A 27,896-nucleotide genomic window follows, 5' to 3' on the forward strand; every position below is an offset into this window, starting at 1 on the left:
TAGCAAACATTTTCTATTTTGGTAACAGTTTGATTATACTTTACGTGATTAACACAAAAGTAATCTGAATAATTGCTACTGTCACTCTAGCAAATATATTCTTTTTTAGATACATATTCTCACCAACATTATCTGACTGAAAAGGTTAGATTGTTTTCCCTATGACTATGATGCAGTTTTTTCTTTCAGCTTTTCAGTTCTACTGAGTGAACTTAATAAAAGTAAATTATAAAAAGTAGCAGAATATATATTACAGAATATGCATTACATTATAATTTCCCATATCATAACTGACCATTAAATACATTAGTAACTTCAAGCAAACAAAATACTTTGGGACATCTGTTTTGTTGCTAGTTTATTAATACTTGCTTCTGAAGTCACCTAGGGCCTAAGTTCTGAATCAAGTCACACACAACAATTTTCTCCAGCAGTGAAAGATGGAAAAAGTATCATTTCTTGTGAGATGACAGCAGTTTTTAGAATGAAATGGCAGTAAACACCTACCTCCCTGAGGACAGGATCAGTGATACTGTCCAGGTTCACAGAGCCTTCATATGTTAGGTAGTGGAAAACGTTGAGTGCACGCACTGCTTCTGGTCCTCGTTGCTTGTAGCCAAATATAAGGTCAATCCACTGATGAAGTTGACACGATACAAACTCGCTTTCCAGGGCCTGCAAGTGAAATTCAGAGTTAGGAAGTAAATTCCATCTTGCAATTTCATGCTTAAATTACATCCTACCTTTTCCTATTAACTGAGGAAACATAATGGGTATCATTACATTTCCTGTTCAGGCTGATTTGATATATTTGAAATCCTTCAAACATTAAAAAACAGAACTAATTATATTGAGAGAAACACTAAAAAGATATTCTTCTTTCCTTCAGCTTTATATCATGCTAATTTTCTTCTCAGCTACTGGGTTTCTCCTAGCTGCAAGTGTTTTAATTATTAATTTTTGGGCTTGTCAAATAAGTTAGGTAATTTGTCAAGAAAAACTGATGAAAATGGGAAAACAATTTCAAAAGCCCAATCTTCCAACTCATTTTCCAACTAGTTCTAATTAGTCTTAAATCTAAAATGGAAACATGAGGATTAAAAAGCTGTATTGGCGAAATGAGGTTCTGAACTCCATGTGTGAATTGTGACTGATTTCTCAAAGGAGAAAAGCATTTTTCACACTCATTTTTGACATTAGGTTGGTTCACCAGAGAAAACACAAGCTGTGACTAGCTGGTTTAAAAATGGGTTCAAGGATTGCTATTCCTTTGCTCAGCATACGGAAAGAGATTAATTCTAGATGGAGGAAATGATGATAGTATTACCGTTGAGCCTGACCCAACCAATGTGCCTTTATCAGACATGATTGGCATCCTTGGTAGATTATCATTGCCTGAATTGGAGCTTTCGAAAGCTGAAGGCATTACACAGTTTCTTCTTACCCCTCTACCAGACTACCTGTTGTAGTTTCCCATGAGCCTGCACCTGGATACATAAATCATTCTCCTATAAAGACTCATCATGTATTTAAGATGGCATCCGGGCTCACTTGTTCCTTCTTTCCTAATGCTACCTTCAGAGAAGAACTGTGATAAACAGGAACTGGTATTAAAATAAAGATTCATGGCTCATTGACCAAGTTTTTATATGTGTCCTTGCCCAAACTCCATCACAGTCCTGATTTTGTGCATATACCTAGTGTGTCATATACCTAGTTCCCTTCGATCAGAACCAGGGCCGTTCAGTTCTCAGATCGGGGAACGAACTTCCGATTAGTTTGTCAGAAAAAAAGAAATTACAGAATCACAGAATGGCTGAGTTTGGACGGGACCTCTGGAAATAACGTGGTCCAATCCCTCTGCTAAAGAGGGCCACCTAGAGCAGGCTGCCCAGGACTGTACCCAGACGGCTTTGGAGTATCTCCGAGGGTGGAGACTCCACAACCTCTCTGGGCAACCTGTGGCAGTGCTCTGTCACCCCCACAGTAAAGAAAGGAACCTCCTGTGTTCAGTTTGTGCCTGTTGCCTCATGTCCTGTCACTGGGTACCACTGAAAAGAGTCTAGCTCGCTCTGAAAAAAAAATAACAGCCTTAATACAATTTATTATGTAAACATCTATGTCGAGCTTACTACTATTCACTGCATACAGGCAGAGTTGGCAGCAACACTCTATATTACATTATCTAATACTTTTCATTCTCTAAGATTGTGGGGTTTGGTTTTTTTTCCTTCCCCTAAGAAATCCTAATTCCTCCATTGTTTCAAGCATAGTGCCACTACTCAGTACAAACACTTTCCAGCTAGGACAGAGTTTCATGTCTGCCCCAGGAAAGTTCAAATTTTACAGGGGGATAAACTTTGGAAAAAATGTGTTTACATCAAAAGGAGGCTGCTTCAGAAATAACCATTGGACATTGTAGTACCGTGCCATGCACTGCCCACCGGCAGCGGCCAGCAGCCCCCTGCCCACCACCACTCGCGCAGGAATAGCCGCAGACAGGGCAAGCCACATGGGTCTGGCTCCCTGGGTAATCACACAATCGTTCCTCAGACATTCTCCCTGTAATGCTCCACGTGGAAGAGGAACTTTCTATGCTTTGGTGGAAAACTGGACCCTTCTCTATCGAAACCAGCGACTGTTATTGCTGAGGAAAATGGATGGGAAGGCTCAGGCTTAATAGCTGACATGTAGCTCAGTTTTCAAGGGCTTAAGTTCAGCATACCATAAGAAGCTATAAAGAAATGTTGCAGACAAGCATATAAAAATTTGTTGTTTCCTTTTCAAAATCAGAGGCCATCATACACAAATTGCGAGTAATATTATTTAAATAGCATTAACAGTGCTTAATACTAAATACTATTAAACTATTAATACTATTTGGTTTCAAAGCATGTCTCACAATAAATAATTAAGAAATGCCAGATCCTTAACTATATTGTATTGTGTGTGTGCAACATGATATAGTCAGCAACTACATCATCCCGTATAATCTTTTTCATAGCATTTTTACCTCATTTAGCATGCAGGATGTTAGCATGCAAGGATAAAATTAAGTATGCCACAGCAGCCATAAATAAAGCATTTCCTAACTTTTAAATGCTCAATTTTTAATGTTGCTTTGTATGTAATAAAACTTAAAATAGAATTTAAAGCCTGTTGTCTTTCCAGCATCCATCCATCCGACCAACCTACAGTAAGCAGCCTGTTATCTTCCTCCTCCGAACTCTGCATATTTATAAGTTTCTTTTGCATCTGTATCTATTATTCATTTATTAAAAACTAATTAACAAAAAAATTGTTAGGCATTTGCTTTGGTCAAAAATAGCATTGTTATTTCTAGAATACAGAGAGCATTTCAGGAAAACGGCAAAACATTTGACTATTTAAAGGTGAGACAGTAAATTTGAAAAAATAAATGCTTGGGTCAAATGAGCCTATTTCACCCGTTATCTCCTCTAACATCCTCACCCTGGTGTTAGAATCATAGAATATTTTGGGTTGGAAGGGACCTTTAAAGCTCATCTAGTCCCGCCCCCCCGGCCATGGGCAGGGACATCTTCAACTAGATCAGGTTGCTCAGAGCCCCGTCCAGCCTGACCTTGAATGTTTCCAGGGATGGGGCATCTACCACCTCTCTGGGCAACCTGGGCCAGTGTTTTACCACCCTCATTGTAAAAAATTTCTTCCTTCTATCTAGACTAAATCTACCCTCTTTTAGTTTAAAACCATTCCCCCGTGTCCTGTCGCAACAGGCCCTGCTAAAAAGTTTGTCCCCATCTTTCTTATAAGCCCCCTTTAAGCACTGAAAGGCCGCAATAAGGTCTTCCCGAAGCCTTCTCTTCTCCAGGCTGAACAACCCCAACCCTCTCAGCCTTTCCTCATAGCAGAGGTGTTCCACCCCCTGATCATTTTTGCGGTCCTCCTCTGGACCCGCTGCAACAGGTCCATGTCTTTCTTGTGCTGAGGGCTCCAGAGCTGGACGCAGTACTGCAGGTGGGGTCTCACCAGAGCAGAGTAGAGGGGCAGAATCACCTCCCTCGACCTGCTGGCCACGCTTCATTTGATGCAGCCCAGGATACGGTTGGCCTTCTGGGCTGCGAGCGCATATTGCCGGCGCATGTCCAGCTTTTCATCCACCAGTACCCCCAAGTCCTTCTTGGCAGGGCTGCTCTCAATCCCTTCATCCCCCTGCCTGTATTGATACTGGGGGTTGCCCCGACCCAGGTGCAGGACCTTGCACTTGGCCTTGTTGAACTTCATGAGGTTCACACAGGCCCACTTCTCGAGCTTCTCCAGGTCCCTCTGGATGGCATCCCGTCCCTCAATTGTGTCACCGCTCATCACTGATCTCTATCTGGACATCGAGCCGTTGACCACTACCCTCTGGATACAACCATCCAACCAATTCCTCACCCACTGAACAGTCCACCCATCAAATCCAAACCTCTCCAATTTAGAGAGAAGGATGTTTTGGGGGACTGTGTCAAAGGCCTTACAGAGGCCTTATAGACGACATCTGTAGCTCTTCCCTTGTCCACTGATGTAGTCACTCCATTCTAGAAGGCCACTAGGTTGGTCAGGCAGGACTTGCCCTTGGTGAAGCCATGCTGGCTGTCTCGAATCACCTCCCTGTCCTCCATGTGCCTTAGCATAGCTTCTAGGAGGATCTATTCCATGATCTTCCCAGGCACAGAGGTGAGGCTGACAGGTTGGTAGTTCCCAGGGTCCTCCTTTCTACCCTTTTTAAAAATGGGTGCAATGTTTCCCTTTTTCCAGTCACCAAGGACTTCACCTGACTGCCATGACTTTTCAAATATCATGGAGAGTGGTTTGGCAACTACATCAGCCAGTTCCCTCAAGACTCTGGGATGCATCTCGTCAGGTCCCATAGACTTATGCATATTCAGGTTCCTCAGGTGGTCACAAATCTGATCTTCTCTTACAGTGGAAGGAACTTTGCTCCCCCAGTCCCTGCCTTGCGGTCCATCCACTTGAGAGGTGTGGGAAGAGAGGTTGCCAGTGAAGACTGAGGCAAAAAACTTGTTGAATACCTCAGCCTTCTCTTCATCTGTTGTTATCAGTTTGCCAGTCTTACTCATCAGGGGGGTATACTTTCTTTGACCTTCAAAGTTAGGAGAGTTAGGAGAGTTGAATGTCTATGTTATGTTTCCCTGAGGCAGTTTCTACTTGCATGACCAGCCCTTACTCAGCAGCTTGTCATTCCAGAGAAGGTCCTACTGACCCTGGCAGGTTTGGAGAACTTCTATTTCACTTGGATGAACAGTTCTTTAATAATTTATTAAATAAATGAGCTACTTTTTAACAGCAGCATGTCATGTCTTCATCTCCAATTCTTTAAGCAGATTTATTGTACTATGTTTATAGGCCTAATGGTTCTTCAAAGAACCTTGGGGTCCTTAGTTCCTTGGGGAAGAATCTTAGTTTCTTGGGGAAACTTTGGGGAAATTTATAAGGAGTGAATTTAATTATTTTGAACTATATATTTCAGAACTCCACACAAAATTGGAAGTCGGAAGTATTGCTGTCAGGGAGGCTGTGAGGATCTTGGTAGCAGCAAGTGGACTAACAGCGCTGTGCCTGCCAGGCGCTGTGTGGTGGAAGACCGGTGTGGTGGGGGATTTGGGGCAGAGGCCAGAGTGGAAGGTGGAGGGAGGAGCCAGAGCTGTGAAGGAGAGTGGCTCTGCATGGGCCTTAGCACCGCACAGCCTCCAGCTGCAGGCTGCGATGGGTGCTGTGTGATGTTCACGTCCTCCCCCTTGGCGTGTCCTGTGGGGTATGGCACTGGACACAAACAATAGGTAGAGTGCACTCAAGAACAGGCCACCAAAAGGCTACAAAGTCCTACCTGGCCCTCAGTGGGGACAAGGCTCCTGATCTGTGCTTTATAACCTGGACTCATTTGAGTCAGGAGAAAGCTTCTGATGTCAGGTCTGACCTGGTTTGCTGTTGATTCTCTCAAGTACTTCTGCAATGCTACTCATGCGATACTTGCAGAATCCTCTCCCTAATTTGCTCTAATGCACAGGCTGCTCCCACTCCATGTAAGGGCCTCCTGAAAATTTATGAGTTGTTCACTGTCAACAGTACATCGTTTGGTTTCTCAAGAATATGCAAGGCTCAGTGGGGAATAGGGTGAGGGAATTTTCTGCATAAAAAATAATTTGTAGGTACAATAGGAACAACATACAGAAAAAGGTAAGAATAATATCCTTAAAATAGGCTGGTGATGGTCCTAAAGAACAGCATTTTTCAAGAACGTTTTGGCTTTAAAGCATTTGGGGGCTTTAATTTTTTAAGCATGTTTTCAATATGAAATGTAAGGAAACAATTTATGTTTTTTTTTAGAAAAGCAATAATCATTACTACTTATATAATTATGTAATATTATTTATGGTTTTTAAAGATTCTTACTGTTAAACAGAAATCAGCTAATATCCAGCTTGCTTTCCATTATAATTAAAATGTACAGAAAACAGAATTTTATTCAGGCATTCTCAATCTGAACTTGTTTGAACCACTGTTACTAGGGCTTCATTTTCATATAGCAGCATTCCAGTCAGTATTTTTTCATGGGTTTTGTTTTGAGGAAGGAGTCTCTCATGTTACAGTTTTCAATTGAGTGACTTTTATTGCTAATAGGTAAACTGCAAGCATTATTGTACATCCAGTGTATACATATTTTGAAGTAAAAGTACTGTGGTTTTTGTGTGTTTGCAGGCAAGTGTATGCACACATGTTCCACAGGCTGAAAATCTGACCTGTAGCTGTTGTAAAATATAAATAGGTATTAGTAAGTTTATGTATAAACTAAATAAAGTTAATATAAGCCAAGATACTGCTTAGTGGGATTGATCACTATAGCTCTTTTCAGACCTTTATGCACTATGAACACTGCACACTTTCCTCTCCACTCATCCTAATTTGATGTTGTGCTGGTTTTGGCTGGGGTAGAGTTAATTTTCTTCATAGTAGCTGGTATGGGGCTGTGTTTTGGATTTGTGCTGGAAACAGTGTTGATCACACAGGGATGTTTTTGTTACTGCTGAGCAGTGCTTACACAGAGCCAAGGCCTTTTCTGCTCCTCACCCCACCCCACCAGCGAGCAGGCTGGGGGTGCACAAGAAGCTGGGAGGGCACACAGCTGGGACAGCTGACCCCAGCTGACCAAAGGGATATTCCATACCATATGATGTCATGCTCAGCATATAAATCTGGGGGAAGAAGGGGGGGACGTTTGGAATGATGGCGTTTGTCTTCCCAAGTAACCGTTACGAGTGATGGAGCCCTGCTTTCCTGGAGGTGGCTGAACACCTGCCTGCCGATGGGAAGTAGTGAATGAATTCCTTGTTTTGCTTTGCTTGTGTGCGCGGCTTTTGCTTTACCTCTAAACTGTCTTCATCTCAACCCATGAGTTTTCTCACTTTTACCTTTCCGATTCTCTCCCCTGTCCCACTGCAGGGGAGTGAGTGAGTGGCTGTGTGGTGCTTAGTTGCTGGCTGGGGTTAAACCACGACAGATGTTAAAATTATTTTTTACTGAGATGCCAGTAGGAGGCATTGATTTTTATTTTAATGCACACTATGTGCTGTGTAAAGTATTAGGAGTTCTGAATTTATAAAATATGCTATTCCAACCTCTTTCTAACGCAATGTTTTGTGTTATCCCAGGTATTTTGTGTCACCAGAGAAGAGGAAAGCTCTGATATTGCCCCTCGTCTGGACCACAGCTGCACCTGCCCCTCCTGTTTCTGCAGTTCCTGCCTTGTTTCCCCCCCTCTATAGCAATATGCTGTCTGTCTCTCCAAGAACTCCTACCACAGTATCTTGCTATTAACTTATATTCAGTACATTTAAAAATATTTTCTTAAAACTACTCTGAGACACTTCAGTTTTGTAAATCTGCTCAGTAACAGACCATCAGACGTTTCAGCCTCTGAGCTGGGTTTTTCTTCTCTCCCCTTACATCCGTGATTCTCTGCAGCCATTGAACATACAGATTCTCTCCACCTAATATTTCTCCGCCTCATTTACCATTTCTTGTACTGACTATTGGAGTAAAATCTTTGACTCTTGTCGTAAAATAAAATAGGCAATACTGATATCTGAAATCAGTTATGTTCATTTAAACAAAGTAGTATTTTTTTAAAAGTGACACAGAAGTGCATTCTACAGATTTGGGTTATTCAGGGATGTTTGCACAGAAATTGATCCTTTATGTGAGCGTCTTCAAGATGTAAGTAAGATTCTTCAGTGATATGGAAAGTTTAAAAAAAAAAAATCACTGCCAATTCCAAATTATATTGAAACCCCTGTTAGCTGAATGAGTTTTAATTGCATTGAGAACAAACCTTGGCAATACACAAAATAAAATCAAAGCTACTACTGAGGAAGTAATATCAAATCTTATCTACTGCTTATCTGGTAAAAAAGGAATGTAAACTGCTGCTGAATGGTGAGGAGAAAAGATAAATCTTCCAGCTCCTCATAGCACAGAGCTTTCATAATAGATGTTTCTAATGACTATTCAAGAAGCTTTTTAATTATGAAATACTATGCATGCTTCTGAATAGCCAGGGAACTGTACAAAAATGTAATTGGCAGTAGAAGAGCGCAAATAAATCATTTCAAAGACAGAAAGAAAATTCAATCTTAGTAACGGTTATGTAATAGGAACAAAATATGCATAACAAAAACAGGACACCATTTAATCTCTCAAAAATATAATTTATAGTGAATGCATTTTACTCAACGCTGTAATTTGTAATTTAATATGTGCATAAGCATAATGAAAATATCATTATAATTAACTTTGAATTACACAATCTTGCATCTTTTGTTTCAAAACTAAAGAACGCTTATTATAAAAGCTCTGCTTCAGTGTTTCACAGTGGTGTTCCCTGTCTTGATTTAACATGCTTGACTTACTGACTGAATCTGTTCTATTTCTGGCTCTCAGGACTGCTCTAAGTCTGTGGGGATTGAGAGGCTGAGTAGGACTACAGATGCACATCTGTGGAAGGTTTTATGCGTGGTTTTTTTTTTCCTGGTAAACTGGGAGATTATGATTGATGAGCCCAGCATTAGGGTAATGTTATCAGGGACACTTTCTGCCTCTGTCCTTTGTGCCATCACCGAGGTCAGACCATAATCATGTTAGCATTGAACATAGTGCTTTATTAATGTTTCATGAGTAACTCCGTAGTAATCAGTCTAGCTTTGTATGGATAAATAAAACTGCTACAACAATGCCTGATGTATACACTGAGTGCTTTAGAAGCTACTGTAATAGGTCTTAAAAGTAACTTGACTGAATGTCTTTTCCAGTCTTTACAATAAGTCTAATTTTCACAAGCTTAAAGGAATCTCTTTTGATGGAAAACCATTTCCACTTCCATTTCTGTGTTTAGTTAGAAGTGTATAACACCCAGCTGAACAATCAAATAAAACAACACCAAAAACCTGCCTGCCGTTTACTAATTTGCACAGAATTTTAGTAAAGCCTATTAACCAATTGGTTAAATTATGTTGATATACATCACTGTGCCTCTGTGATGTTTTCTAGGCTGTTCTCTACTTGCTTTGGTAAGTGTCAGGATGAAACGCTGAAATTCTTGCTGTTACTTAAAGAAAATGTTTACATTCATAAATGTGCAAGTAGGCTGTATATAAGGATTTGTATTTACTCCCACATAAAATTACACATTATATATGCCTGCAGCAAGCAAAAAATATGTATGAACAGAAGCAAATATTGTCAGCTAGGGAAAAACAAGATCCCACTGTATGTTACGCAGTATCACATAGGATCCTTCCCACTGAAATGAAATGACTACTGCTGATTTCATTAGACAAGGGATCAGGATAACATTTACTTGAAATATTCCTCAATTTTCTGTGGCTTTCCTGTAAGCATGTTCCCTACTTGCTTTGCTAAGTTGCTGTAGAAATTCCAGGCTTGCACAAGCTTGCTGTATTTTAGACGTCAGCACCACACCCAGGCTATTTTTTTTTCATCAAGATAGATTCTTGTATAACAGCCAAAGCTTGGCCTGGGGATGACCTAACTGAATAATACATCTGCTGGCCAGTTCAAAACATGGAATCAGACATTAGGTGGGGAATGTCAAACTTTCCAATCCCTTTGTATTTGTTCCTTACTTTGACCAGTCTAGTTCTAGTGACCAAAAAGAGCGTACTGGCAGTTTGCTCTATGCCCTAATAAAACCCTATGTGAGGAAGTTTTTCTGAAAAATTATTACACATTCAAATTATTACACTTTCAAAATGTAATTCCATTACTTCTTACTACACATACTATCTGCATTTTCGTGAAAGGGATTATCCTTCTTTAGCTACTTGCTAGTTTATAATAAGCTTTATAAAAAACTATGCATATATCATGCTCTTTAAACATCCCAAAATTATTCACTTTGTTTCTGTCCTCTGAACCCCATCCAAATGTGAGTACTTCTTCTGTCATCTAGTTGCCCAGAAGTGAATCCAATATTCCAGGTGCAGTCTCAAAAGGACCATAGACAGGTACAACTGTTTACATCCTCTGTGATGCAATGATTCTCCACAGATGGCATCTAAATACACTTATTTCTGGTGAATATAGAATTACAGAGTTTTATCTAATCTAATTGCTGCTCATTGTCACCCTTCCCTCGCTACTGCTCTATTTTTGGTACTATTTTTGTTTCCAGACTTCTGCTTCCTATTAAATATATTTAATTCTTTCCTCCCAAGGTGATTTTCAGTGTATTTTCTGCATCTAATTCAAATAAATCTATGCCTTTTTCTCCTGCTTTTTAGGCAATTCCCAATTTTATTATCATTTGTGAACTTCATCAGACTGCTCTCTTGAAGATAGCACATATCTGTGTAGAACCAAATTTTAACTACTGATCATGCTTTTGCTAAAAGTAGATGCTGGGATGAATAAAGGCCATGCAGAAAATGCCTCCAGGCAAAACTGTATAATAACGGCATGATGATCACATCTGTGGGGACAGGGGTGGAAGACAGTATAGGAAGGGTATGATACACAAGTGAGATAATTTCTGATTTTAGAAATCTGTGAAGTATTCAATTAGTTGAAACCTGTAATTCTACTACTACTCTAATCTTAACATTGGTTTGTCTGTCTCGTGGCAGTCTGAGCATACTTACACAGTACAGAATCAGTCATTAGTGCTATTACAGCTTAATATTTAAAAGGTATTCCCAGCTTTTAACTACCAGCCTTTCTTGAAAGTATCGTCCTGAAGGGGCAGAAATGCTATACTCTAAATTCATGCAAGCAGCTGTTTTCTTCAACAGCCAAAAATATCCCAGCACAAAACTTTTCTGTAGAGAGCTCCTATTCTATTTTCTAAAAAGAAGAAATTGCACAAGAGAAATCAAATAAACTAAAGCTAAAGCTTTTCTTCAAGTGATCTCTTATCACGTAGTGCCTTTTATCATCCTATTAATCATTCCATCTTTGTGGAAAGGAAAGGTGGAGAAACACAATTTAGGATCCAAGAAGGAACATTCTTCATAAGATTTCCCAAAGGGAGTCATTAATATGCATCTCTCATTATATTCCTCAATAGGTGGCAGCTTGTTTATCCTTTTTCACTAAGGTATCACACTTCTGTTCTTACAGATGTCAAAACTAAACCTCTAGGTCAACTTTAGTGTGCTTACTCCTGGGCCCAGTTCGGGTTTAGCCACAACCACAATCCAAAAAAGGGCTCTGTGCAGCGACATGGGCACTCCGGAGACACATACCTGTGACTGCGCATCCCACACTTGAGAATGCTAATGGAGGGTAGTGAGCCTTTGAGTCCACCTCCTTCTTTGCTAGTAAAATTGCACTTGAATTTATTGCTGCCAGCTGTGACAATTACTTATTTTTAGAAAGGATGTTACAATATATGCAGCTATAAGAGAAATAAGCCAAGAAAAAGAAGGAAAATGTTCAGTTTCTTCCTGCCAACAAAGGACTACTCCCTGGAACACATTTCTCATGCTTTGTGTAGTGCATTTCATATGTCTCAAGTGATGAGGTTGCCATCAATTCCTTAGGTTTGACATATGTCAAACCATTTACTCTTCTAAATGGAGGACACTTCTAAATCATATACATCTAGGAATAGGTTTGTTTTTATAATATTCTTCTATTCTTTTGAACTTCATATGGCTATTTTTTCTATCAGCTCCTGAAGAACAATCTTCTTTAAATAGACAGTTCTTGAAATTAAATTGCCAAACTGATTAGAAGAAAACCAACACTGCTAGGCTTACAATGCTACCACAAAAGCACTATAGGGAATAATGCACAAGCTGAACAGTTCTGCAACTGTATGGAAACCCATAGCTTATTGAAAGTATAGTCCTGACTCTATAAGCACGACAAGCAATGTGCATTTTAAGGAAGATCCATTTCTAGAACAGAACCATAAATTGAACTATTGCTGGCCAAAACGTCAGAATATATCTTGTTTTTCCTAAAAATGACTAGAAGCATATGTACGTATTAACTCTATCATTAATGAAATCAATCTATCAAATTAAAGCAAAAAATGTACAACATAGACAATATTTTTTCATGCTTAAATTCTGCAGACTTCATGGTGATTTACATCAGAGCAGTTCTTTTGAAAAATTTCTTCAGAGACTGCAGTTGTTGGCTTATGTTCTCATTTCCACACTTCCAATTCATCTCTGATGAATAGGAAGTGCATAGCTTCAGTTGAGCAAGGAATATAATATATCTTGCAAGATACCAGCATTTATAATAACCTTTTATTTTTTGATGTAGAGGGTGGTGAGGAGGAACAGACTTAAATTTTTCAGGCTATCCTGTATTGTCCAGCTCATGCCCATCTGATGATGTCTCATGAGAGAGTGAATAACTGAATTTCATTTTCCATGATTTGAGCACATGGAAGGAAAATCCATTGTAAAATAAAGGCTTCTGTCAAGCAAGGCAGAATGCAAATTCTCCTTCACTTTTTATTTTATTTCTATAAATCTAGTTCTAAAGAGATGAAAAACAGCATTAGGTTAGCTTGTTAAAACACAGAACTCCTTACTTAGGCTGAACTAAAGTGCAGCTTACCATCCTGTTGATACGGACAAAGTCTTCAGGCTTCTTGGCCCATGGGGGGAGATCAACATCATTCACAACAACTTCATCTTCTCTGATTCCTAGATTATAGCCATTACTGTTGACAAACATCTCTGGTAGGTAGTAAAACTCTGGAATTAACTCCTAGCAATGAGAAAACACACAATGAGACTTTACATTTATACAGAGATGCCAAATGGTGCTGCTAGAATCAGGCTCTGTTGTAGTACACATTAAAGCATTCCTGGTTTTGTTTATGTTTCTGTGCACTTGTTTAAGAAATTTTGTAATCTGTTTTCTTGTACTTACGATCAAACATATTTTTCATAATGAAATACTCAATCTTTTTTTTTTCCTCATATCTGTTTTTATGAAAAGTATAACTTTGGAAAAGCAGTGCATATCAATAAAGGAGACCTCTTCAGAATAACAGATCCACGAAACTATATGCTAAGTCTTCAATACTATAAATATGTTGGTTTTTTTAATCACTATTTAACTAAACTACTTAAAAGGGGGAAAAAAGTTGCTGATATAACACTGTCTTGATTTTACTTTCTCTATATTCTTCAATTGCATAAGAAAAAGTGGCAATTTGATTACCTATATAAAGAAAAAGAATTCAGGGTGAATGAATTTTTCTACTGTAAGAAAAATTCAAAAATACATGGAGAGAAAAATATTAGTACAACAAATGTCCTTAAAACAGAAATACATTATATTTAAACTGTGAAAAATCAATAACTGAGTAGCAAAGATCATGTGCAGAGTATTAATACATTATAGATAAGGTAGGGTATGAAGTTTTTCCCAGTTTCCAGGATAGCTAAATAGAAATGCATTTTAACATAATAAATATCGCCATTTGTTACTATTATTCTAGCAGTAAGTATCGAACTGCAATAACAAAAAAGCTTTAAAGCCCGCTATCTCTTTTCTAATATCCAGATATGGATTAAATTCACTAGATTACATTGTTAAAAGCATTATGGCATTCAGTTGTGTAACATGATCAAAACTGATGACACAGCACCTGAAACCTGAGTCTCTTTGTGGCCCTTTCAAAGGCTGCAGACATGTGAAGCGTAAAAAAAATCACTACAGACACAAACTTATCTAATTAAATCTGATCTGCAACTCCATAGAGAACAGAGCAGTTAAAGCATAGATGGTCCTTTCAAATTTATTCATTAAAAAAAAAAAAAAAGAGAATATTTATGTTACAATTTTAAGTATGCTTAGGGAGGCAATTTACTTGCTTCTTTACATCATTTTTAATATACTACAAAAAGTCTGAATTCAGAGTAGACTAAAGTGCAATACCAATCAATATCTAACCAGTGCAAAACAGCAACCAAGTGAGACATGCCTGAGCTTGAATACCTCATTATGAAACAAGCTGTAATTTCAAAAAGCTAAAAAAATTTAAAAATAAAAAACCTAAATATCTTATAAGGTTAAAAGAATAAAGTTTCTTTTACTGACAATCTTAAGTTTGATTATATACCTCTAATTTACTTAGAGTATTTCTAAAAGCAAACTTCTCCCCTTTCCCCTAAACAGGATTCACTAACTCTCAGGTTCCCAAGGAAGCCCTTTGGTTTTCTCTAACGGAGCCCAAAGAAGAATGAACGATCCTCGCAGTTGGAGAAAACTAGACATTAATCTTTCTAGAGCTCAACAAACTACCACTAACTTGGGACTAAGAGCTGGCCACAACCCAACATGTGCTTTGTATATGCTACCATACAAATCACTGACAAACTAAGAGCATTGCCTTAAAGAAAGGAAAAATTCACAGGGACCTCAGAATGATGAAATATTATTAAGTCAAAATTAAATTAAAAGTCAATATTCAAATGAAACAGAATTTTTTAAAGAAAAAATTATGCAAAGTTTATTTTTATTTTGTATAAAAGCCTTGAAACACATACCACTGTTTCTAATTATTATCATTTTTTATGGAACATGGTGGTATACTAACCTGTAATGTCAAATAGCAAGCAAGTTTTTGATTCCATCAAAGACATGTTAACTCTTAAATTTCCTTTTTCAGTTTTAAATGTCCTAGGATATAATTGTGAACTTTTACATCTAACATATCTGAAAGATTTGTGCTACCCAGAGACACATCTAGCGTTTAACTGAATTCTACCAACCTTGTGACTTCAGGGGTATCTTGAAACAAAGGGATTTAAGTAACTGAATATTTTTAATGGTATTTCCATTTAGTAATTTTATCTTTGTTGCTATTTTCTTTTGGTGTAATTTAATGTTCCCTTGTCTGGTATAGCAGAAAACATAAATAGAAATAGAATAAATAGAAAGCATGAGATTAATTTTCTTCATAAGATTTACTGTGTTGTATATGTTTAGTTTGACCTGTCTTATTCCTGTGCTCTGGAAACTAACCAGTGCCAGACTTCTAAATCCTCTTCAAATAACACTCTCTCTAGAAATCTAATCATTTCAGTTACACATCTCCTGGTATTTTTTTTTTTTTAGTCAAAGTAACAAAACTAAACATAGTGTTTAAAAAAATTTTAATAAACCCACTGTGTTATGGTCTCAGCATTCTCTTCGATGTTATTTTTAGTGCAGCCTACAATTTTGTTTGCTTATTTGAGTACTATTTAGCATGAATGGACCCTTTTCTTGAGATATGAACAATGTCGCATGTGACCTTTCCCAGATACTTACACATTTCCCATACTTCGCATTAACCATTCAGTTTTCTTTGGTAGCATTTGATATTCCTATTGCAATTTTGCTGTCTCCACTATTGACTAGACTAAGAAACCACAACACTTAAAAATAGCTCAGATAAATCCATCCCCTTCTCATTTCTACAGAATGTATGATATATACTAAAACACAGACCCATTATGAAAACTTGTGGCACCCCGTAAGTATGAACTTGCTAACATTTGGAAAAATCCTCAAAATGTGTATTTAGCTACTTAGAAGCATAGAAAATACAATTAATCTAAAGAAGTGTGATAGAAAAGTTTGGGTTTATGTGTTCATTGTTTATTCTGCTGTGAATAAATGAAGACGCTGTCTCTTCTACCTCACGCCAATGGCAGGCGCCAGGTGAGGATGGAAAGGCAAATACTCCCTTCCCCAGGGCCCCTGAGCATGCTTTGCTAGAAGAAGTACAAGCTGGGAGAAGCAGAGAGAGGAAGAATTAGCAAGGACAGAGCAGGCAGCAAGGACGGAGCCTGGAGGCTGCTGGGAAAAGGAAGGAGCAGACAGGAGTGAACCTCAGCGGAGGTGGCAAGATGACAGCCGGGGCCCAGAGAGAATTGCTTTAACCAAGAAGCCACTTGCAAGAAAGTTGCAAGAATGAACACGAGAATGAAGGAAAGGATAACACTAGCAAGGGCTAGAGTTATTTTCAAAATCTATTTACATTTTTCTCAGCCAAAGTTTGGGTTTTCTTTGTTTCGTAAGTGGGTCTGTGCCAGTCCATATTCTAATAAAGATTATGGCTAGAGAGAGACAGTTCTTTTGGTGCTTTTCCTGTTAAGGACAGGGAACAGATACCTCAAATATCTAACTGTTTGGAGAGGTGACCTTGCCCATTCCTCCGTTCCAGAAGAGGTTCAGTTATACCATCTTTCCTGCCAGATAACTGTCTACCTGTTGTCCCAGAATTTGAGTGACAGAAACTCCACAATCCTTCCATCAACTGACTTCAGCATTCTTCATCTGAGGAAGTTTTACCTAATGCCTGGCCTGAATCTTTCCTTACACAATCTAAGCCCATTTTCCTTTGTCCTAGCTATCAATCCATCACGGATACAGAGAACAGATTACTGTTTTCTCTTTGCATAGTTTATTACATGTTGGGAAAGCATTATCCTACCAACTTTACAGCCTTTCAACTCCTAAAAGTCCAAATGAAAGACAATGATTTTACCTTCCGTATTGCTACATTGCTTAAGTTTTAGTTACAGATGTGTAAAATATTCTTTTATCTCCCCAAACTAGCTAATAGAATTGTTCCTAAACAGTGCATAACTTAATTCACTCCTGTATATACTTTTGCCTTATTATATTTTGTCACATGTTCATCACACAGAAGCCAAAATAAATGTTTTTATCAACCTCTGTGGTCTTTCGATCAGAGATTAAGATTGCATATTTTTCTGACAGGATCTGCTGGTTTTCATTCATTGTTATGCACAGTGTAATTTGCCATATAACATAGCTTCTTACAAATCACTAGCTTCATACTTTAGAAGGGTCATTGTTAAATTCACCCTGAAGACAGGGACAAGGAGACTCAGAAATTAGCAGGGGAAAAATCTCAGTGATGGTATTTACACCAGGGGATGGGACACAGAGGGCCTTCTGTCTCCCAATCTGCTTTCTACTTGACAGACAGAATAGTTGATAAGTGGATCCTTAAAACTCCTATTGCACCTTCAGTAGCACTAGCGGTAAAAGGTCAATGCAAAGTCAGGTCTATGCAAGGGAATGCTTGTTTGAAGCTACCATGATTTTGAGAAGTTTATGTTTCAAGCTACAAATGTTCATGAAAGACAAATCTCAAAATATTATCTTCCTATACTACAAACATTGAGTCAGCCAGTGTAAATCAAGACATGAAGGTAAACATCAAAAATAACAACATAAAAAAGCTTCCCCAGAAGTTATGTCAGTTTGCAGGCATAAAATGAGGGAATGCAAAGAAAAAAGACACCGAAGACCAATATTTTTTAAAAGTCTGTTATTTTTAAAATATTCATACACCAATTAAGCAATTTAGATGCATATTGTTATTGTATGCCACTCAGCTGATGTATAATTTTGCATTAACTATACAATTCAGTAAATTTTATTGGTTTCTTTGCTCTTGCCAAAACATATCAAAGGTTCTAAATAAATCTTTCTGCCTACATAACCTGTCATGGGTAATTTCTTACCACAATAAATATCTAGAGTTCAAAGAGTTAATAAAAATAGGGATTCTAGTGATCTAAATCCATTTGCAGTAATTTCTGTCTAGTTGTCCTTGACATTTCACAAGCTGGTAACTTCCTCTGCTCCCCTTTCATTCACACTTCTAATAAGATAGGTTAGCTTTCTATCATTTAATAGTCAGCCACCTTTCAAACTGCCCAAGAAGCTTGGCTCTTCTCACATGAAGAACGATGCAGTAAAGCTACTGAGGGGTGTAAAAAAAAGGTAAAATGAATATTATAACAGACATTTCTTGTCTGTAAATGTGATCTCTAGTTTATTTTAATAGCTATACTAAAACCCCAAGGTATAGTTAACAGTATTACATGCCTTGTGTCTTCATTTAAGAAAACATCCCCAAATGCATTTTCTAATTTACAAGCCTGTGACAAATCCAAGCTGCTGAGAAATTAAACTTTAAAAATATGTCTTGGGGTGATAGAGGACCACTATTAACACTATCATAATTGTACACCACTTGCATCAAATCTGACGTTTCTGTTTAATATGTTTTGCTAAAGGTATACCATTTTATGGTCTCCCAATGAAATCAAATCCAACCCAGACGTTTTCACTTTTCTAATATAATTCACTTCAAGGTTTTAAAGCTGCCATTTCTTTTTCTTTCTTTCTTTTCCTCCCAAAAGGTTGATCCCCTGGCATCCATTAATTCCACAAGAGCCTAGTACTGGGTCAATGAGTCAGTCATGAGTACCTCCATTAACTGCGTTAATTCACACTAAGGCACCTTAATGACATTTTGTCAGAGCTACCTTTCTAACTTCTAAACACACTATGCAAAAAGTAATATAAGAAGTTTGAGAGGCATTAGGAAAGATTAGTGCCTGAACAGGAGGTTCTGGGGAAGTCAATGTTACCAAAAACTGGAGCAGGGGGGAGGTGGAAAGAAAAAAATGTGAAAGCTGACTGGCCAAGTTATGGTCATTTCCGGGTGACTTGTTTCCTCAAAGGTCACTCTACGAACGTTCATTCTTCCTCCAGCTTGTACTGATTATCTCGAGAGAAGGTCGATGTTGATAAAGGGAGACACAATAAAATAAACTCTGTTATCCAGGTTCTCCCTTGTGTGTTACCACTCTAATATAGCACATACCGTATTAATTTTGTTTCATCCACTGTAGGTGAACAGGTTTCTTTGAAAATGAACCAAAACAGCCCAAATGTACAGAACAAAATTGTCTAAGTAGATCTTTAATCATCCATTTAGCAATAATCTATCATACACTACATTTTTCAAAGGTGGTGTACCTTTTGCCACAATTCAAGATGTAGCAATTACGGCTTGTTTTTCAGACTGATCAAACTACTGGCACAGACCTATTTTCATTAGCTCAATGTGAAACAATTTAGTTCCAGAGGAGAGTACACATATGTAAAGGGAGAGAGGGAAGGAGGGAGGGGAAAGAGAGAAACAGAGACAGAGAATGTCAGAGAGGACACATGTGTGTGAAAAAAGGAGACTGACCCACAGAATTGCGGCTTCTTAAAGATATATACATTCCTTTGCAAATGTCAGGTATTTCTTTTTTAAATTTTAAGGCAGCATTTTTAGAAAGTGATTTGGATGCTTCCTTTAAAACTACATTGAGGCTGCAAAAGAACAGTGTTGTGGGAAGTGTCTGCATTGCTTAAAAATCTCAATTTACTGGTTTAAACTGACCCCCTTCAGAAGTGACTTAAGCACTTAAGAATAAAGCACCTCATAGTCCTCTTTTTTAAACAATAACTGATGAAAAAAATCATAATACAGATCTTACTTTCCTAAAAAAAATTAATTTAAAAAGGATTTTTTAAATTAGACCTTGCTAATAAAGAATTAAGGCAATTCATACCATTGTTTAATATGGTGCTTGAAAGCAAAAATTGTGGCCATCTTACAATACACAGCATTGAATATGATCAATGTGAATATATCAAATATGATAAGGAATAAATGAATAATGAACACTTGCTATTCTTAAGAGTTTTGAAAGTTTGCTACTTTGATGCATAGTCCATATTCCACATTTATATGGAATGTGGCATGTTTTCTATTTCTACTAATATTTACTATAAAGACTCAAAAAATCTTTAGGGTGGGAAAACAATTTATAGCGTGTGTATCACATGGGAATCCACACTGCCAAAGACCCCCATTTATAACTGTGTGCAGCCAGAAGAAGCTACACAAATATGCAGAACACTTTGGCAGAGAACATGCTTTTAAGATCTTGTACTCACACGCAACCTCTATACATCATCTCTTTTGCACACTATCTACTTTCTCGCAGGACTGTTAGATAAATATTAGAAGTTACCAGACAGCTGAACATTAATTTTTGGATGTTTCACACTCTCAGAGCTGAAGGTCTTTTGTTGCGCAGGACAGTGGTTGCTGCTCTTAGGAGAGCAGGCAAAATGGGTAGAGATTTTGAGGGGCTTTCTTGGTGGTTCCCCAAACCTCACTGCTTTTCCAGTCCCTGAAAACTTGATTAAAATGCTTAAAAAGCCTGCAAGGCATTCCAAGCAGTAGCACAACTAATCTGAAAAAATGGGGTATTTGTAGTATTAATAATAGTTCAGTTTCCCATTCTTTTGCAGAATGAACTCCGAGGCCTCAGGGAAAAGTTGGCCCTGATGTCATGGCATTGAGAAATGCAGTTCATTAAGATCTTAAGTAACAAACAGCAGCAACAATTAGCTGCTATACTCATTCTTGATTTATCGCTAAGAAACACAGACTCTACAAATGCAAAGGGCCTAAAGGGTCAACTAGCGCATCCTCTTGCCAATTCATGATTGTCCCTGATGCTTTTCCAGTGCTTTGCCAGTCTATGTTTCTAAGAAGCTCGAGAAATAAGCGTTTTACTACTTCCCCTTGTGAGAATATTCAAATTCAGAGAACACTCGATTCCACTTCAACATTTCATACTCTGTTGGTTAAGTAAGCGTTTTTCAACTCTGATCCCTCCCTCGTTGTTCCTTGACAAAAAATTCTTCTCCCTTTCATATGTTTGCATAAATGCATAAATATAGCATTTATGATACCACGTCTTCAGTTTTAGACATTCATTACCCCAAACATACGCTCATTTTTGTTCCTATATCCAACTCCTTAAACACATTTGCTGCTCTTCTTATGGCTCCCTCCAGGTTGGGTATATCCTTCCACTAGCTAGTTCCCAGCAAAAGAAGCACTAAGAATTTGCTTTATCCAGCATGAATACATACTAAAAATTGAACAAGAAAAAAACCAAAAACTTGTGTTCTCCAAGAGCATAAGAGCTCTGAAAGAAATGAATGACTAATCACACTATTTCAGGTAGGATTTAGATGCCATGACATATTCTAGTTGTTATAATGCTAAGGATATAGCTTCGGTCTCACTATAAGCTTTCTGCCATCCTGCTGATCTTCAAGTTTTCTTGTTAAACTGAACAAAAACCAGCAATGCATTGACATGTATTACTTAGGCTACTGAAGTGTACTTCAGTAGACTTATTCCAGTAGTGGCTTTGTATCAATATACGATAAATTATTTTGATGATGCAATACATTGAATGCTGGTATTAAATACATTAAAAAATCTCCTCTCATTTCTACCTTTTTTTTTACTTTTTCTTTTTTGTTTAGATAGCTTATGAACTTTTTCTGTTTGCTTTAGCATCCCTTAAAGATTTAGCTTATTTTCGAATCTGCTTTTGTTTATCTATTTTTATCTTAAGCTGAATCAACTCATAATAAATCAATTCAAAGTTAATTTCTAAACCCACCTCCCCTGTATCTTCATTAATTAACAAAACCATCTTTTAAACAGCATCTTTAATCCCTAAAGTATCCCTGAACAGACAGGTCAGGGATTATCTGGAGAAAACATTTATTGGCTAACATACCTCATCTGTGCCTCCCGTATTAGATTTTCTGTAATGACTTAGCTGCAAGTAGTATTTCTCTTTCTAATGGCATAACAGAAATGTATATATATCTAAATCTCACTCTGGGGCTCTACGGCAGACTCTCAAATGTATTCTAGAATACATTATTTTACAATCTTTCCCCAATGCAACTCTGACCCTTAATTGTTACTATTTTATCCAAGTTATCCCTAACTCCCTTCTTTAAATTCAATGACATTAAAGTACATAGCTACCCCACATCTTCACCTTTTGCTTTCCTTTTCTGAAGGTGAGTACCTGGTTTTGAGGATCTTTTTAATACTTGTTTTATTTTAATAACTTGGATTTTTTTTTAATACAAATATATTTTGCAATGCAACTGTTATCCCTCCATAATTCCCGCATCCTTGCAGTAGCTGGCAGCAGCAGTTTAAATTATCCCACTTGGTTCGCAAGACTCCTGGTATTTTCATATAAACATTTCAGTTCTTTGTTTTACTGGTAACTCATTCGGTTGCTAGTTTAGGAAGAATCCTTTCACTAATTATATACCCCAGTTGAATACCATCCCTCCGTCTGTCCACAGATATTCCTTTATCTTTCGCACTGCCTTCATGTATTTAACTGCCCTCCTCCTGTGTACTAATGCCAGACAAGAAGATTACAGTCACTTCCAACTGTCTTCACTTATTCCGCAGTTTAAGGCTCTTATCTTTTGTTTCAGTCCCACTCCTAGGGGGCCTTTTTCCCAGATATTCTGGTGGAATACCAGGAAAACCAGATTTCATTGAAAGGGAAAAATCAAAATGTCAGCACTTTGAATTTGAAGAAAAGGCTGCATTTCAAATATAGTAAATATTAACTCGAATTCCTTCCAAGTTCAGAAATTTCCTTTGTTTTTCTTACAAAGGTAACAGTGATAGTACTTAAAATACTATCAACTTCCAGAGGAGCATAAATAAACATGAAATAGGTTGTAAGAGGTTTAGGTTAATTTCTTTTCTTTAAAAAGCATTTTCTCGCATATGTTAAGATGGCCGTACAATTTACAATTCGTTATTCTAACTAGTAACTGAATAATAACAACATGGTTTGTCCACAAACACTTCTGAGACTGCTGGAATATTTATGCAAACAGGAGCTCTGGGATAAAAATAAATCAACAAATTTACATCATCTTCTTTTGTCAAGTTAAGTAAAAAATATAATGGTAATGTGACCTTGACTTCAGCATTTCCTAGTATGAGTGGCAGTATTGAAATAGAAGAGAGATATATTCACTTTAAAATAAAGTTTAAAAAAAGAGCAATTAATGGTATACTGCAGCCTTTGCCTACCTTATTACTCAAAAATGAGAATCAAGAAAGGACCATATTATTCAAAATATTATTAGATTTTGGGTTCTTTCTGATAAGGTCCCATGTATATGAAAAATAACCCTTTGTATTTAACAATAGGTAAGGAATAACAACAGTAAAATCACCCTGCTCTCTGGCTGTTTCTGTATATCATGTAGAAGTTGTTTTAATCTAATGCGTATTGTTGCATAATATCCCCAGGCACAGTCAAGTAAAAGCTAAAGCTGTACAGAAAAGCCAACATTTTAAATGGGTCTTGTCATTAATGCTTTATTAATTGCCCCAGGCAATGCAAACCCAGAGCTAGGCAAGCTATAACAATATGACGCTTTAAGGTCAAATCCAATTCCTGCTGTGTTTTATGGAGTGGGCCAAATATTGAGTTAACAGCAGGAAAGAACAATTTATTGGGCTTTTCTCCATCTCCTGATTATCTGATCTAAATTAGATCAGTTAGGTTGCTTTTCTCTAAAAACAAAACACCTTTTGTCCACTCAACTTCAAAGAATCTTTGTTTCTGTTAGAACAATAATCTTTAGTAACATCTATCTTTTATTTAAACTATCCCTAGTGTACTGAATATAAAGATATGAAATATAAAACCGCATTTGTCCCTACAGAAAACAAAATACCAGAAATGAAAATGCACATTTATCAATTTATTGAATGTATATGTTACCTTCACATCTGAGGTATCTCTTTGGCTGTTCCTCCAAGACCTGGCTACTGAAGAGAAGGTTCGATCTGGGTGGTCAAATTTGCCATCATTTGCATTTAGAAAGAATGTTGTAAAGGGCTCCTGTAGTCAATGAAATGAAGACGGATTAAGCAAACAGCAGAAGGAATCATGCAGCAGGTTTCTAATGAAATCCAAATGACTTCTGCAGATCAAAATACTTCATAAAGGCAGAATTAAAGAAAAATATGGCACCTTATATCTATGCATGGGTATCTGTACTGAATATCTTAGTATATTTATTGGCACTAACACATTTTGCACTCACAAGTCTTGCGTTCTGGCAGGAAAGGATGTTTTATATATGCACTCTTCCATAAGACTAATTACCCATCAGTGGCAGACCTATGTAGCTTAGTTCCAGTTCATGATGGCTGCCTGCTTCACTCCAACCATCGTAAACACTCTCTGTGTTATTTATATTACCATGCTTTGTTTACCTCTTGTAAGATGGTATGTCAAAATAAAATCTTAAAAAATCCCCCACCTGGATTTTCCTTTTGTTTTCATTTAATTTAAAAGACCTTAGGAGGTTCCATTTTGCCTCACAGTGGGCAGAATGGCTGTATGGTCATTATGAGGCTGACTATGGTTACAAGATATCTAGCTTTAGCATTAATTTGGGGCAGAGGTACAGAGATGAAATATTTAGAGTTTTTACTTTTGCTAATTCTATCTGAAACCACACTCCCAATACTTACTAAATTGCTATTGACTTTTGGGTAGGAAGACCTCAAGTCTTACACAGTCTGGAGAACCCATTTTTATGTTACCACATTCCGCTGCAGGGGAGGGGTTAACAGGGGACCAAATCCTTAATTTGACAGCAGAACCTGATTACCGAGATCATTGCCAACTCCCTGGTTTTCCAGCACCACTCCATTAGCTCTCTGATTCAATTAATATTTGGCAATATGCCCACACGGCTGGAAACTACTTCTTCCTCTTTGCCAAAGTCTGATGGGGAATTTTTGAAAAAGTGTCCCTTTCATTAAATTCACACTCAAATTTATGTCCTTGCATGTCCTGATCGTTTGGAAATTTCATTAATCAAGGCAGTTTATAATCACCAGATCATAATTCTTACTATAGTATTACCCATCTACTACTTGAATTTTATTCTATAACCTCTATTTCCTTTTCTGAAACTTTTGAACAAAGCAGGGAACTCCTCCATTAATAAAGAAATTTTGAGGGAATTATGTCACATTATACACATTGTGTTTAAATTACCCAAGATTAAAGAGTATGGAAGTAATTCATTTTCTGTAGCATTTAAGAGCAATTAAAATATACATAAGGAAAGCATGGATGCAAAGGTAGTGAAAGAATACAAAAAGAGGAGGAAAATAAAAGAGGGAATTCAGATTTCCAGAGACCATTGTTTCTCTAATCTTTGTTCCGTATGTCTTCCCAATTAATCAGGCTACTTTCTTTCAAAGAAGAGAAAAACTCTAAATTTCTCTCTCTAAAGGAGAAGGAATGGCATATCTCTCTTATTGTCATCATAGTATGCCAGTGCCTTTGAAGTGGCTTAAGGGAATTGTTTATATTTGAACAAAATTTCTTTTTTTTCTTTTTTTTATAGCCAGGGACAGTATCTTAACTTTCAGTGTATGTCAGTGCAAATATGGAATCGTTTTCATTATAATAATACAAGACATTCGACTGTTAATTGAATGGTGGATTTTTTTCCATGTCTTTTTTTCTCTTAAAACATTGGGGATTTATATTAAAAAGATATATACAAAAGAATAGGTAGCAATCTAAGAAATATACTTTCATCAGTGCACTTAATCCCATCGGAGAATCCTAGTATGTGTTAAATAATTAGCTAAAAATAATTAAATTTTAGCTAAAAATAATTAAATTAAATAAAAAATAATCACAATATAATTTCTTGTTGGAGAACCCTAACTCCCATTGCACAATGACTTTGTTTGCACTCGTGAATATTGAAAGAGTGCTTGGCAAGTGAGGAAGAGGTTTATAATTTGAATAGAATATTAAAATGTAACAGCAGCTCAACTTGGTGAGCATCATAAAAGTATCACAATGAATTGTAATACTGAAAGAAAAGAAATTAAGTTTTTATATTTCTAGATTTTACAGTGCTTCATACAGTGAACTTCACATAAAATATAAATGAAAAAGCATATGATTCAGAACCAGAGCTAGCAAACTGAAAACAATATACACAAGAATTGGATTATATTAATTTACCCTAAAATTCTATTAATATTATAATTTTAACATTAAATGTACATTAAATTCTTTCAACATTAGAATTATTTTGGTTTTAACTAAATTCTCACCTTCCGTTTCTCTGTATACATTTGCAATAGCAATATTTGCAAATTATGCTATTTTTCTAGCTTACCCATACTGAAAAACTTTGTATGTTGTTGATCTGAGCACAAACAATTTTGTCTTCTACCAACCCCAACCTATCACTTTTTTTCATTATAAGATACGTGTAATTTGTTGTGAATATCACTGTGCAGCAGACTGTGGGTCACTGCTGGGGTTCTGAAATCAGAAGCAGTTGATGGATTAAAAAAAAAGCAGAAACCAGAAAAATGATATAATTACAATAAATTATGTAAAAATATTAATCCAAAATTCCATGACAACATTATTTTAAGTATCTAAGACAAATATACAAAAGCAATAAAATTCATAATCAAGGATTAAACTTTTAATAGCTGAGCACTACAGGGTGCCCTATTATGCTATCCTGCTATGACCTGTTGTGCCTATCTTTTTGGATTTTTATTCCTTAGCAGAAATTCAGAGCTTTCACTTTCTTTCTCTCAGACCTCTCACATAATTTTAAGGTAATTTTTATTCTCTGGAAAGTCAAGTGCTTATATTATATAAATACAATTCATATCTGTATTCAATATACTCATTTAAATACTGTTATTCTATGATACCAATTACTGTCATTTCATGTAAAGGTTTTGTTGCTGTGAAAGCTATAAAGCTGCACAATGTTTTCATTATAACCCCATCTCAGTCGTTCCTAATATTCTGAATAAAATTCACGCCTTGTTCACTGCCAACAAGAAGAGAAATTTGTGGGGTACTTGATTACGACAAATACAAGCTTGAACTGTGGCAACAAGTGATTTTTCCATTCAGCAGCACTTCTCTCCCTCCATCCCCGTTTTAACAGTGCCTAGTCCCATTTGAATCATTTGTGGTGGGAGTAGGGGAGGGAAGAGGAAGGAATGTGTCATTCTGAGACATGTTATGTCAAACAAAAATGTCTTTTCAGCCAGTTGTAAGAGGAGAAAAAGAGAGTATTTCGGGTTTTGTCAGAGCGACGTACACCTTTTGTCTGATATATCTGTGACTGTCCTGCTCAGACTTAATCAAACAGGATACTCAGATTCACTTCTGTTTACAAGAGGATTTCAAGTCCTCCCCACCTTTGAATCTCATTACAAACTAGTTTCGGCTCAATCAGACCTGACTCTCAATAAATCCATAATTTCTTCTACTTTGTACGAGTACCTAGTTATTGTAACAGAAACTGGAAATCAATTATTCTCTGCAAACTTCTTGACCACAACGTTAAAGAATCACACTCTCTAATACTGGTCTTTGTTTCAATGACGATGTAACCGATTCACGCAACACAACTTCTTCAACAGCAACTACTGAGAGCATCCAATTGCACCATAGTTCTCGCCTATTTCACTTAAAAATGTGAAAACGGTGATATTCGCATTCAAGTCAGAATTAATGCTTCTGTCTACTTTTCTGTTTTCTTCTATCTACTTTTCAGGCTGA

At 37.0% G+C, this 27,896-nt stretch overlaps 1 protein-coding gene across 1 annotated transcript in view; it reads right to left on the reverse strand.

The window, feature by feature from the left end:
- NBEA (neurobeachin) overlaps nt 1-27,896 on the reverse strand; it is a 426,845-nt gene that overhangs the window by 48,894 nt on the left and 350,055 nt on the right. Inside the window, exons 45-47 of the mRNA XM_075139786.1 lie at nt 24,042-24,161; nt 13,132-13,284; nt 508-675 (exon numbers count right to left, since the gene is read on the reverse strand). Coding sequence (XP_074995887.1) covers nt 508-675; nt 13,132-13,284; nt 24,042-24,161 — 441 coding nt within the window. The remainder of the gene's footprint in view (nt 1-507; nt 676-13,131; nt 13,285-24,041; nt 24,162-27,896) is intronic.

Source organism: Calonectris borealis, chromosome 1 (assembly GCF_964195595.1).
Source record: "Calonectris borealis chromosome 1, bCalBor7.hap1.2, whole genome shotgun sequence".
Classification (NCBI taxonomy): domain Eukaryota; kingdom Metazoa; phylum Chordata; class Aves; order Procellariiformes; family Procellariidae; genus Calonectris; species Calonectris borealis.